The sequence below is a fragment of the Triturus cristatus genome, chromosome 4_2 (genome assembly GCF_964204655.1).
Source record: "Triturus cristatus chromosome 4_2, aTriCri1.1, whole genome shotgun sequence".
NCBI lineage: Eukaryota > Metazoa > Chordata > Amphibia > Caudata > Salamandridae > Triturus > Triturus cristatus.
The window spans coordinates 323707839-323722732 of NC_140586.1; the positions used below are offsets into that span (position 1 = coordinate 323707839).

The following is a 14894-nucleotide window of genomic DNA, read 5'->3' on the forward strand; positions in this document are numbered from 1 at the left end:
AGATACAATCACCTCTGAGGCTTTCTTCAGGACCTATGTTGTTATTTATCTAGCTACTGCAGTAAAGTGAAAAACACGTATAGTGATAAACATAAAGATAAAGACAGACAAGTACATTTATCTCACTATCATGTAAAAATGGCACATTGTACCACTTTAAGTGTATCCTCCGTCTCAAAAGGATGCTGCGTGCATCTGCCAAGAAAACAAATAGAAATTGTCTCAAAACAGGAGAAATAAAAGATAGAAGCACTTTTTTTGTCCTAAACAGAAAACTAACATTATATTAGATGTTAGAGGGCTTACCCGTAATGATCGGGGAACAGACCTCACCTCGCCCGGATCCTGATTCCAGACTAAGAGGCCCCGCTCTATATAAAGAGAAAAAATGAACTACCAATATCTGAAAGGCAATCAATGCAAAATTCAAAGGAAGAGTATATGCTAGTGTAATATACTACTAGCCTCAAAAACTGGTAGCCTGCAACTAGGAATAAAACCACGTAATGTGTCATGCCAAACCAAAGGAAACTCCCCAACAGGAAGTAAAAGGTTTAGAAAATGGGAGATGGAATGCCAAATTTGCACCAAACATGAAATTTCATGCATACTGAACCACCCGCAACTCTTTGACAGGGGCATTAGTGCAGGGGTTCGCATAATGATGTTGAAAACTAGTATACAGTCTACATGTCAAAAGCTTTATCAAGGAGGAACTTTACCAGGGAAAAGACATGTAGAGAGGTCTCATTTCTTCGTGAAACGAAGATATTTCAGTAAAAACGCCCGATATTTTTCTTAAGTGAAAAGACCTAAGCAGTGACTCCGGTGCTTACCTCTCCGTCGTTGCCTCGTTGCGGCACCAGAATCAGGAGGGAGGTAACCGTGACTGCAAAGACGGCGTTCTAATAAAGCCGCCAAATCTCATCAGGGCAAAGTGCGAGTGAGTGTGGATTGGTCCGGAAAACCAAACAGGACTACAGGGTGACGTCATAATGGCCGATTATGTAGTTCCTGAAGGTTGCTGGGATATAAACATATGCGTACCCAGTGCAGTAGCGTGGCAAATACAGCGAAACAGAATATTGTATTATTTAAACCGCCTATGCCCGTCAAGTGCCAAGCACATCATAATGCTGGCTATGGAGACAACTTAGTTAACAAAACTAAAAAACAGACTACAAAGTGATGTCATAATGGCCGCTTGTGTAGTCTGTTTCATTTTGCTGACGAGACTACTAAGCTGGAAATGCGTGCGTGCTCAATATCAATACTAAACAGGTAAAATGTCCATGCTTGCTATTGGGGTGTTAAACGTGTGTATCTACAACTGACAAGTGTACACCTCTCTGCGACCACAAAACCTCTCATCTATAATTGAAAAGACGTCATGTCAAATATTGGGGCATGCCGGTAGTGGAAGTGTAAAGGGCTACAGGATGACATCACAGAGTGAGCTTGAGTAGTTCATTAGCTATGCTGGAAAAAAGACTCGCACTATAAATAGTGAATATATCAGAAATGAGGGAGTCATGGTGTTTAATATTGAAAGTGTGTTAGTAATGAAAAAAGAATAACAATAATGCAAAAGGGCAAGTGCTATGTAGTAGCATGTGGGGAAGAAAACAGGTACCCAGATATTAAAGCATGCTCTGAGAGGACACCAAAATATTTCATAGGGTGGTCCAAGGAATTTCATCATTTAACCCCCTCACATCGCTCTGTAATTTGAACACCCATTTCTGTTCTTTCATAAACAGATATTTAGTGGTGTCAACAATGTGTGATGGTATCAATGGTTTTTCGAGCACTGTCCAGGAGAAATCGTCTGCTTTATGATTTTGATCAGCGAAATGTCTGGTGAGTTGATCTCCTGCACCTGAAGGAACTCTTATGTTCTACCATGCGAGTCCTTACTTTCCGGGTTGTCATACCCACATACTTGCATTGGCAGGGACAGGTAATTAGGTAGATCAGATTGTCACTGTTGCAGTTGGTGAACCTCTTCAGCAGCCAGGGTCTGTTCGTACCTATATCGATAGAGGTAGTTTGTTTCGTTTGTGGGCAAACGGAGCAGTTGCCACAAGGGAAGTGGCCAGCCACTGCCGGGAGCTCCCAGAGTGTGCCTACTGATCTCTGGGGCAAAGTTTTGGGGCGGGTGTGTACCAACCGGTCTCGTATGTTACTAGACCTCTTAAAAGAGAACAGAGGGGTTGCCAAAGATCCATCACAAGAGGACAAAATCCGCCAGTGTTTCCTGATGCTTTTTTGTATTTTATTCGCCATTGTACTGAATGTGGTAACAAAGGTCATGCGTTCAAGAATAGGTTTCTCAAATGCAGGTTCCAAAAGTGCTTCGCGATGATTGTTAGTGGCCCGCTTGAAAGAGCGTTTCACTAGCCTAGGAGGATAGTGTCTCGAGATCAATTGTTCAGTGAGGACCTCAGCATGTTTTTTGAAAGTGTTCACAGTTGAACAGTTCCTACGGACCCGCAGGAACTGTCCAAATGGTAAATTGTCCCTCATCGATTTTGGGTGTTGACTGTCATACCTTAATAAGGAATTACGAGACATTGGTTTCCGATAGAGCTCACTTTCTAGACCTGTGGGTGTGACAAAAATGGACAGGTCTAAAAAGGCTAGCCTTCTGTCATTGATCTCAACTGTGAACTTTAAGAACTGATTTCTCGTGTTCAGCCATTGATGAAAGAGAAGAATAGACGCACGATCTCCTCTCCAGACCACCAGCACATCATCAATATAGCGTTTCCACAGTCGGATGGAATCAAGAAACGGATTGGTGGAATTAAAGATGTGTTGCTGTTCATAGGAATGGACATAAAGATTGGCCAGGCTCGGCGCAAAAATACTGCCCATACTGGTCCCGGAAACTTGGAGGTAGATCTGGTCTTCAAATTTAAAGAAGTTGTCTTTCATGGCAAGTTTGGCTAGTGCCATAATAAAGTGTACAGGGGTAATAGAATCCAATTCGGTCTCGAGTAGAATAGTAGATACTGTGTCCAAAGTCTCATCCTGGGGGATGGAGGTGTAAAGCGCCTCAACATCAAAAGAGACTAAGAGATCCGTACTGGTATCAAAATCGATGGTGGGTAACAGACGTAATACGTCTTTCGTGTCCTTGAGATACGTGGGCATCTTGCTGACAATAGGTCTCAAGAAATGATCCACAAAGGTGGAAAGAGGTTCCAGTATAGCTCCTTGGCCCGAAATGATGGGTCTGCCAGGCGGTGGTCTTTGTGCCTTATGTATCTTCGGTAAAATATAGAAGTACGGCATGATGGGAAATTTGGTTTGTAAAAACTGGGATTCTTTAGCTGTAATCCAACCTTCGCAGAGTGCTTCCTCCGCCATATCACTAATAGTACGCTGTAATCTATTAGTGGGATCTTCCGCCAGTGGTAAGTAGAAGCGGCGATCTTCCAATTGTCTCAAGCATTCAGTTCTGTAATCGGATGTGTCTAGAATCACTATGGCACCACCCTTGTCCGCTGGTTTTATGGTGATCAGAGTGTCTGCGGACAAGTCTCGAAGGGCCCTTTGTTCACCCAAGGGTAAGTTAGTGTAAGAGGATTTATGACTAGTAGAGAGTAAGGTGACGTCTCTTTTGACTGCTTCTTCAAAGGTTAGAACAGCCGGCGGAACCGTATGACTGGGAGGATTAAACACTGAGCGCTTCTTGAGGCCAGTGTTCATATCAGTTTCTTCATCTTCGGTCAGTTCCTTATCTTTGAAAAAGTAATGTAGTCTCAATTTCCGAAAGAATCGTGCCAATTCGCACTGTGTCTGAAAAGGATCCCCATCAAAGGTGGTGACAAACCCAAGACCTCTATTCAGAACTGATTCTTCATTCCTGGTGAGTGTCTTGGAGCTAAGATTTACAATCAGGTCTGATGGGGGCTGTCTGTCGGAGGAATGTTCCTCTGTGTCTGACTGCGGGTCCCCATATGTGGGCCTGTTTGGGGGTCCCAGTGAACCTGGGATCGTTGGTTTCTTCTTCTGCCTCTCGACCTGGGGGGGCCTAATCCTAAAAAAGGATGCGAGTTTGGGTCGGATGGAAAACCTTGAAAGGGTGCCATTGGTGGTTGAAATGGATGCGGGGGATAATGATGAAATTCCTTGGACCACCCTATGAAATATTTTGGTGTCCTCTCAGAGCATGCTTTAATATCTGGGTACCTGTTTTCTTCCCCACATGCTACTACATAGCACTTGCCCTTTTGCATTATTGTTATTCTTTTTTCATTACTAACACACTTTCAATATTAAACACCATGACTCCCTCATTTCTGATATATTCACTATTTATAGTGCGAGTCTTTTTTCCAGCATAGCTAATGAACTACTCAAGCTCACTCTGTGATGTCATCCTGTAGCCCTTTACACTTCCACTACCGGCATGCCCCAATATTTGACATGACGTCTTTTCAATTATAGATGAGAGGTTTTGTGGTCGCAGAGAGGTGTACACTTGTCAGTTGTAGATACACACGTTTAACACCCCAATAGCAAGCATGGACATTTTACCTGTTTAGTATTGATATTGAGCACGCACGCATTTCCAGCTTAGTAGTCTCGTCAGCAAAATGAAACAGACTACACAAGCGGCCATTATGACATCACTTTGTAGTCTGTTTTTTAGTTTCGTTAACTAAGTTGTCTCCATAGCCAGCATTATGATGTGCTTGGCACTTGACGGGCATAGGCGGTTTAAATAATACAATATTCTGTTTCGCTGTATTTGCCACGCTACTGCACTGGGTACGCATATGTTTATATCCCAGCAACCTTCAGGAACTACATAATCGGCCATTATGACGTCACCCTGTAGTCCTGTTTGGTTTTCCGGACCAATCCACACTCACTCGCACTTTGCCCTGATGAGATTTGGCGGCTTTATTAGAACGCCGTCTTTGCAGTCACGGTTACCTCCCTCCTGATTCTGGTGCCGCAACGAGGCAACGACGGAGAGGTAAGCACCGGAGTCACTGCTTAGGTCTTTTCACTTAAGAAAAATATCGGGCGTTTTTACTGAAATATCTTCGTTTCACGAAGAAATGAGACCTCTCTACATGTCTTTTCCCTGGTAAAGTTCCTCCTTGATAAAGCTTTTGACATGTAGACTGTATACTAGTTTTCAACATCATTATGCGAACCCCTGCACTAATGCCCCTGTCAAAGAGTTGCGGGTGGTTCAGTATGCATGAAATTTCATGTTTGGTGCAAATTTGGCATTCCATCTCCCATTTTCTAAACCTTTTACTTCCTGTTGGGGAGTTTCCTTTGGTTTGGCATGACACATTACGTGGTTTTATTCCTAGTTGCAGGCTACCAGTTTTTGAGGCTAGTAGTATATTACACTAGCATATACTCTTCCTTTGAATTTTGCATTGATTGCCTTTCAGATATTGGTAGTTCATTTTTTCTCTTTATATAGAGCGGGGCCTCTTAGTCTGGAATCAGGATCCGGGCGAGGTGAGGTCTGTTCCCCGATCATTACGGGTAAGCCCTCTAACATCTAATATAATGTTAGTTTTCTGTTTAGGACAAAAAAAGTGCTTCTATCTTTTATTTCTCCTGTTTTGAGACAATTTCTATTTGTTTTCTTGGCAGATGCACGCAGCATCCTTTTGAGACGGAGGATACACTTAAAGTGGTACAATGTGCCATTTTTACATGATAGTGAGATAAATGTACTTGTCTGTCTTTATCTTTATGTTTATCACTATACGTGTTTTTCACTTTACTGCAGTAGCTAGATAAATAACAACATAGGTCCTGAAGAAAGCCTCAGAGGTGATTGTATCTCATTTGGCTGAAACATGTCGACCTTTATACGGCAGTCATTTGTTTAATACTGCCTTTCTGCACTGTTGTTTTAATTAGGATGCGAGACACGTATTAAATTGTTAGTGTTTTCTCGCAATTCTATTTTAACACACCACCTCACTGTTCCTTGTTAGCACTGCACTCCTGTCATTTGTCCTATCATCCAACTATGGTTTGTTTCTCCATTCCAAATCCTTGACAACCTTGGACAACCCACGAGTGAAATCTTTTCATTCAGATGTTCTCTATGATCAAGAGAAGCATCTCATTTTGGATTGGACAACCTGATGATAAGACTGATCACATTGATATTTGATGGGTATCCAATTATACCGCTCCAAGCTTCACTCCTGATTGCATCTGGTTGTCTCTCCTTTCTGCCTCTCTTACTCTTTTCACTTCTTTTTGTTCTTTGGGACTTTTTTAGCCCGTTTCTCTCTACTTTTCCGCTTAGTAAGCAGGACTTGACTAGACCCCCAGTTCATCGATTTGTTGTTTACACTATAGATTTAGGGGATTAGAACTGTGGCAGGTCATTAAAATTTCCCTTAGACCCTACAAAGAATCTTTTCTAGTGCCTCCAAAAGGGCATGCCACCATCTAGGCAGGGTTAACGATGCAGTAGAGCTGGCCACCAGCTGACGGCACAAGTTACTAAACTAGTAAGAGCCTTATCCAGAAAGCCATTCATCTCTTAGACATGAGGGTTGTCAACACATAATGTAAGTTCAGCTAGAAATATTCCGATTCAGCAAACATTAGTACACGGCCCTCAACTATGAACATTTTAATGCAACATTAGCTACAGACTGAGGTATATTTGCTGGGCCAAGAAGGAATTCATCTTTTGAGCAATTCTGTCCTCTTCTTGCAATTGGCTATACACAATTCTTAGAATTGTGAATCCTAGCTTGCCTGTATGTAAATGTTCCTAACAACGTTTCTTAAGGAACAGTGCCAATAATCTTTGCCGGTATTCACTGGACCCTCAAAACACAACTGGCAGCACGGAAAAGCCAAAAAACACATTGTGGCTCACAATTAATTAGCTTAATCATAACTCAAACTTACTCCCTGTAATATTGAGGAACCAGTTGACGTGTGAGTTTAGTTCACAATTGCAGGTGAGTTCCCATTTTACCAGTTCAAAAAAGTTGCCCTTCAACACATTCTCTAAAAGTGTGAAGTAGCTAATGAGCAAGGAATAGAAACATGCAAACTGATGTCTGTAGGCTAAACATCAAAAATCGAAAACTAAATCCCACCATCATCAATCATGCTTTGTCCCACTCAAAGGTGTTTCTAATCTAGTCTCCCCCATGCTACAAAACTGTTCATATAGACGTGCGAAGATGGATCCTGCTTCAGTTTAAATGCCTACGTGTAGTGTTCAAAATCTCAAACGGTGGGCCTGCCTCTAATTCCCAACACCTTGCCCAAAGAGTGCAAACAACTTATTACACATGCTCTCCCCAGCCTAGAACTGCTCCATTTCCCAATGTAAAAGGCCATCTCATTGGAGGAAAACTCCCAGAGATACGTGTAACAACACATGTGCTTGTGGAGCTGTAATGAAGCAAAGCAAACTGTCCTAACTCTTAATTTGTGCTGCAGGTTGCGGGAGGTGGGCACCGACATTCATCTTTAGGGACTAGAACTTACTTTTTTCCATCAGAGTTTGACCCAGGACAATAGAAATAAAAAGGTAGAAAAGGGAGTAAGAAGAAGGAAGAGAAAGATAGGAAGGAGGGAAAAAGTAAGAAATCAGCAATGGGAAAGAGTGGGGTAAAGAGACAGGAAGTGTAGAAAGGTAGAAGAAAGACGTGGAATCAAAACTAGACACTCTCAGCACCTACAGCATTTGGCATTGCAAATAATGGGCTACTAAAATATTTGTGCCCCAGCACTAAATTTTGATCAGATCTGTCCACTCCCTCCTCTGAAAGTGAAAAATTATTTATTGTATAGTTAATTAAAACCAAAACAATATTCCAATACATAAAATTTGTTGTACCGTCATGTTAAAACGTGTAAATATCCCTGTTTCTTTAAACATAAAAAATAAAACATTTATGTGAAGAGCTGATACACCACCTTTTTTGTTCAGTACATTAAAATGTGGTTAATTGTTTCTATTTACAATATTATGGTTGCTAAAAAGCAGGGGAGGTCCGCTGAACGGCGTTGTGACCAGTTTCATTATGTCATTAATTTCTTATGACAGATTAAAAATTGTATTAAATGGCAGATTAGTTGCGGGTTGTTTGAGTCCAGGCTTTTTAATACAGCAGATCTGCATGTGCGGATGCCTCTTTCATTAAACTGTCTCCTCAACAGATGACGGCGGTAAGAACCTAAGGCTGGGCATATACATATTAGATGTATAAAGTCCTGTATTGGTGACCCACATAGTCTGCATGCTTTTGAGCTGGTACTTCCAGCTGGGGAGGTCTGCATTGGAGGGCAGCTTCCCCATATGTAGCTCTAAAAACTTGTTTTTAGGTAAGGGAAAAAGGCAAGACCCAGATATGCCGCAGGCTCAGGTTTAGTGTAGGAATGTAATACTATCCAAGTGTGGGCTCGCCGACTTAACATTGCTTTGTCATCTTGTAGAGAGTGCATTTTTGACGCCTTTTTCGTAATTAGCTGGAAAGATGCCAGGGGTAATTTCCATTGCCAGAGGTCAGCCATCCTAGTTATTTGTAGTGAAGCTTCTAAATACTTTGCGTAGGCGGACTGAGGGTCACTTTGCAAGGCGTCCCAGAGCGCCTTATTGATCTCAAGACCATGATTAAACCAAATTTTATACCAGGTTTTGATTGCCTCATACCTTCTGTATAGTTGTTGTTGTTGCAGCCCAAACTCTAATCAAACCTGGGCTGACGAGAAGTCACGTGGCAGAGAGAATACCCTTTTGTACACTCATGTTTGAATGTTGTCCAGGATTGCTGCGTTGTTTCCATGGTGAACAACACTTCCGTATACAATAGTTGGAAGCAATTTAGCTTTGATGACTGCCAATAATGGGGTGAACAGTAGGCCTCTTAAGGTTTTTGATAAGCTACAAAATACAAATATTAGAGCATTGCCCTTTTTTTGTATGGCCTCGTTCTGCATTGAAAAGGAGAACCTTCGATCCAGATATATCCCAAGATATTTGTAGCTGTTCACCACTTCTAACCTTGCGTTGTTGATTGTGAAGGTTGTTTGGTTATGTAAGCTATGAGTTATGATCATGACCTTTGTTTTTGTTGTGTTTATTTCCATCAAGTTTGTTTTAGCAAAGTCAGCTAACTCGTGAATTGCTCTTTGTAAGCCAATTTGCGTGTGGTTTAGGAGGACGACGTCCTCCGCGTAGGACAGGTGTGTTAGTGGCAGTGTGCCCAGGCGTGGTGGGTGCAAATTAACCCCGTCCTTGGTGTTAAGTCGGCCATAAGTAGGTTGAATACGTTTCTACTATATCAGAATCGCACCACCCTTTCGTACAGAGATTCTCAAAAAATGTCCATAATATTTTCATCAAATCATATAAATGTAAGAGAGGCCACTTGATCCAATCGATGGTTTATAATTTCTTTTATTTTCCAAACCAATCCTTCAGCCAACGCGTTTCGTCCTTTTTGCTAGGACTTCTTCAGGGCAAACACTTGGTCTATACGCCGAATATCAAAAGTAGCAGTAACAATTCAATGTAATGTAATCAAAGGTTTCCAAAGAGATTACAAATCTCAGCTATTTCAATTATTATCAAGGTGACAATAATCAACAATGATAGTGTCAATTAGACATGGGTGGGTTAATTCCAGTCCCCAGAATCAAAGAATCTCTCCTGTGTGATAGCCAGAACAGAGGTCAAGACCGTATTACTGTAGTCTTTTGATAGGCATGTCAGTGGGTTCTCCCCACCCCACAGCGGTAGGATCCTATATAAGGACTCCTTCGTCCCTCGCCTGATTCTCCCGAGAGTCGAAAATACAGGTATTCCAAAAAACTTGAATAAGTGTGGGGCCTGGACACAGCCTTGCTTTAAACCCTCGTTTGTGTAGATCTTCCTGGTAAGCCTTTGGCCATCGGCGATTTTGACCTGCATCCAGGTGTCAGTACAGAGATCCATCATTGGTTTCAGGATTGAATCTGATAAACCCTGCTGTTTCAATTTGCCCAACGACGTACGTCTACTAACACGGTCAAACGCCGCCTTAAAATCCACAACGCGCATAGAAGTTTTTGTCACTGTCGTAGGCTTTTATTAGCAATTAGCCCTAATGCTTGTGCATTTGTGATTGTACCTGTACCCCGTCAAAAGCCGGACTGGTTGAGGGGGATTTTTTTGTTCGCGTCAGACCAACTTGTCAGGTCTGCTAAGATCAAGGATGCATAGTATTTGTCCTCAGCGTCTATGAATGCGATCAGACGGTAATTAACGGGGTCTGTACGTTCTCCTCCTTTATATATTGGATTGATTATAGCACCTCTCCAGCTCTCCGGGATGTGACTAGATGTGCCTATCAGTTGAAACAGGCAATACATCTTACTTGCCCAATAGTTGGGGTCTTGCTTATAAATTGCTTGGGGTACTTCGTTGGGCCCAGTGCCCCATCGAGGTGGCTTTTTACTATTACTTGTGAAATTTCTACTACATAATAGGGAGGATTTGACTGTAATGTGTCCTCATTCTGCTGTATGCCATCTCCCTCCTCTGAAATGTCATGTACTCTTGCATACGGTAAAGTTATTGCCTGATTAGGAGGTAGTTTTAATTTCACTTTATAAAGTTTCACACTCTGCTTCAGTCACCCAAATGTCTCACTTACATAGGGACCATTTAAACACATCCAAAGAGCTCCTCCTACTTGTTGGAGTTGTAGCCCAGACCACAACTTTGTTGTGGGGTGAGGAGGAACCCTATGATGAAGAATGCCACCTCATGGTGGGTGAAGATTTTAGTCCTAAATTGAAAGCATTTCTTTCACACTGGTCGGAAACATTCATTTCCAGCTTAATCTATTCCCACAAAGCCTTCTTGGAGAGTAAACTAGTGTGTGTTTTACGTTATGTTCCGGGAGACTGGACCCGCTGGTCTTAAAATCGGCCCTGGCTTTCCCTTTTTGTGTCTTGGGCACTAGCATTCACCTTTGAGACCAGAACAGAGAGATAGGAAAATAGTGACAAAGGGAGAAAGCCGGGATGAAAAGGAACTGCAAGAGAGAGAGAAAAAAACAGAAGTGTAGGGTGGTGGAAGAAAGAGGCAGGAGGTGTAATCAAGACTAGGTAGCCTTGCTATTAGACAAAACCAGCATTAATAACACTGGGGGCCTCTGCATTTCTTTTTGTGTACAAAATATGCACGGCGTATGAGATACACTTGTGAATGCAAGAGAGGTGAATCATGCATGGGACCCCACTTCAGCTATTTGGTGAATGTACTTGCCAATATAGGTGAGAATAGATGTTTGTTGGTCAGTTCCTGCGGGGTTGCTGGCCAAACAGCCGTAGACTCCAGAATCTCTTTGAACAGCGTTTTTGATGATCAAGGTACCTTCTGCAGCAAGTCGGTACCTGCAATGGGCAGTGGAAAACAAATTTTATTTAGTTTCACTTAGCAGTTAATGTAGATTCATCTTACATAAGAAATCTTATCTATGAAGGGACATGGATTAAGCAGTGCCTTCCCCAACCAGATCTAACTAGAGAACCAAGTGAGAGACAGGTAAGTTCACCAAGTATGCCAACCAACAGAGCATCAGGAGACACCGGCCCGAATCCGCACCTGGTGAAACAGTTGCAGGGATTCGAGCAGACCCTTCCTCCTCCAATTGCATCAGAAAATAAGGGGAAGTAGCCAACACTGCCTTGCACCTTTCAACACTCCGGCCCTGGCCTAATCCGCCACCTCTGAAATCCACCAGCCCTCTCAGTGACATCTTGAACCTGCTTTAAGAAGGTGGTAAATGTAAATGGACTTGTCTCTGGAATCAGGGAAAAAAAACTACTGGGCCTGGCTTGTTATTCCCCATTCTGGGAACAATAATCATAATTGATGGAACTTTGTGGAGGAATACTGCCCGGAATTGAGAATTCCTTCGCTAGTCCGACATAAGCTCGATCACCTCTTTCCAGTAAGGCTAGGCAAAATGACCTTAACAATACATTGTTGCAGTTAGAAAAGACGTGTAAAAAGAAAAGGGCTGCAAGCTGTGACAACACAGTTGAGGCTATAAATCACCAGGCAACTCAGTGGAGGTGGGGGTCATCTTTGTCTCCTAATACACTCTAACTACTAGTCCTCAAAAGAAAACAAAATGGCCAATTGCCCTGTAGTCTCACGAAATTCAAAATAGCCATTCTAGGAGTGGATTCTATATTTTTGATCTATAGCAAGCCGAGACTATGGAGAAGACTGCCGGTTGGCTTCTTAATAAACTATCACAGCAAAAGGAATCAATTACACATAACACATTTAACCTGAAACTGTTGATTTATAAAATGAAGGGATGCAAAATGATTGCATATGCATCTAGCTGTTCCAATGGAAGAGGGATCTATCACCAATTGAGTCTATTCTACTCTACATAGGGCTGATAATGAAATACATACATAGATACAAAAAGGTTACAAGCAGTACTTTCACAAGCTATACTGTAAAGAGACGTCTGCATTCTGGGAGAGGTAAGGTGTAAAGTTCGAAAGAACACTTCTGCAGAAATACTATAGAATATCAGTCCTTTGCTGCTCCAGAAAAGGAACCATAAAATTCCATTTTGCTGGATAACATTTCATTTAGGTGCCCTACTGACCTAAACTACCTTGTATCATTTTACTTCCCAAATAGTTTCTGCAATAGTTCAGGAATAGGATTAAGACCAATTTATTTAGGTCAGGTTTGATAAAGCCGTGGTCTGTTGACATACTAATATCACTTCTTTAATATATCCGTAGAGTGGAGTTTGCCCCCCCCCCCCGCCACCTCCCCTCCAGATAATTATTATTCTCTCATATCTTCCTATTGGCTGTTTTGTGTGTCATTCCACCTACTTTGGAGTGCTTTCTATGCAATGAATGTGCTACTATTTTAGATCTGACTAAAACTCTCTATCATTGCATAGCATTGCAAATCTAATTCTTTTTCTCTTACATGCATTTTACACAATACTTTTCTTTTACTGCAATAAGCATTTTAAAATGTTTCTGTAGAGACTTGAGAGTGACCCATTACCACCTCCCCACTCACTACCATTATTAAATATAACTACTATTGCTACCACCCCCAATAGCACTTGTGGGCACCAGTTTTTTCATGATTTGATACATGAAAGCCATACTATAGGCTTTACCCAATCAAATGTTCTATGAGTGCCAGTATGTTACTGCTGCATTCAACCCAAGGTTCCGAGCCGCTGAAGGTATTGCCACTACACAGGGGATGACTGTTCTGTGGGAAGATCACAAACAAGTTCAACACGCATCATAAAGCACCTCATGCAGTAGCTCCAGGCCATCACCTCACTTTCTGAAGAGTTCTCTGGGTGACAGCAACTTTGTGAAGGCCAAAGTCACCAAATCAATTTAGAAACACGCCCAAAGGTTAGCTCAAAATGTCTGATCTTCTTTTCATTCCGGTTGTGTCTTAATGTACCTTTTCGTCTCAGGCTACATAATGTAGGGAGTTACATGGTGGTTGATCAAAGAGGTTTTGGGCATAAGACAAGGTAAGTATTCCTTTCTCTAGAAAGTACTTCCATGTTTGGAAAGACAGTTCTATTATTTGTGGTGGTTGAGGCCATCAGGAGTGTCTTTAGCCCAACATGAGCTAAACCCACCTTGCACCAAACATAGCATTGTGGTTCAGGTAGGAATTTGGTACATGGGTATTTATGACTTTTGATAACATAATCTTTTATAAAGTAAAAAGAGAGATCCACCTCCTTCTCAGCAAGATCACAGTAACACTCAGTCTTGCTTCACTCAGAGTTCAAAGACAGTGGGTCAAGAGAGAAACTTTCCAACCCAAATGCAAAAGCCCTGCCACTGACTGCAGGTCAGAAACTGAAGATTCTGGTTCGTGTGGTGGCACAGTAAAAACATTATTGTGTGTATGAGTTTTACCAGGACCGCAGAATGTCGTTATTAGTTGACAGAATAGCCCGTGTGACGCGGGACCCAAATAGGTGACGTGAGGGGCAGGACTTTTGGAGTACGTATGACTAAAAGGCTACCCCCTTCCCGATCCCCTTGAGACATGCTTTTTTGCGTTCATTCTGGATGTAGAGATAAGTATACCCTCCATACCTTTCACGAGGGAGCAGCTTTCTGCTCCGTCACCATAAAAATACATAGGAAAATCCTTGATTAAATTCCAGGGAGGGAATCTCAATTTGCCCTGAAGAAAGTGTGAGAAAGTGCCATCTTTCTTGCATGGTATGCCCCCACTTTTTGCTGAATTGCTGATGTACTTTGACTGAGTGTGCCCTGGGCTCCTGCCAAACAGGTACCCAGGGCCTATGTTCCTTCCATAAAACTTTGTTGAAGCCTAAACCCAATTGGCATCCTTGGCCACATGTCAGCCCCTGGTAAATGGTACACTAGGTACCCAGGGCCTTGTGACCAGAGAAGACCCCTAAGGGCTGCAACACTTATTGTGCCACCCTTAGAGGCCCTGTACCCTGACACACACACACACTGCCCTGGCAGGCTGAGTGTCTGGGTGCAGAACAAAACAGAGAGTCGACATGGCACACATCCCTATGTGCCATGCCCACCACACACACTGCCCTGGCATACATCAGCCACCCCTCTAGCTGGGTGCCCTATGCCAGTGGTGTGGGCACAGGTGCATGAGCCCTGTGCCCCTACAGTACCCAGGTCCATTCCTGGGAACAGTAAGTGCAGTGCTGCCATTAAGAGTATATAGTGCTGGGAGGTCGTCAACACGAACTCCACAGCACCATGATGGCAACCCTGAAGACTGAGAAGTTTGGTATCAAACTTCTCAGCATATCAAACCCGCACTGATGCCAGTGTCGGATTTAATGTAGAATGCACGACAG

The 14894-nt window shown here is 42.5% G+C and overlaps 1 protein-coding gene across 1 annotated transcript in view; it reads right to left on the minus strand.

Moving 5' to 3' along the window:
* HMCN1 (hemicentin 1) overlaps positions 1-14894 on the minus strand; it is a 1072905-nt gene that overhangs the window by 720000 nt on the left and 338011 nt on the right. The window contains exon 13 of the mRNA XM_085601687.1: positions 11279-11406. Coding sequence (XP_085457813.1) covers positions 11279-11406 — 128 coding nt within the window. The remainder of the gene's footprint in view (positions 1-11278; positions 11407-14894) is intronic.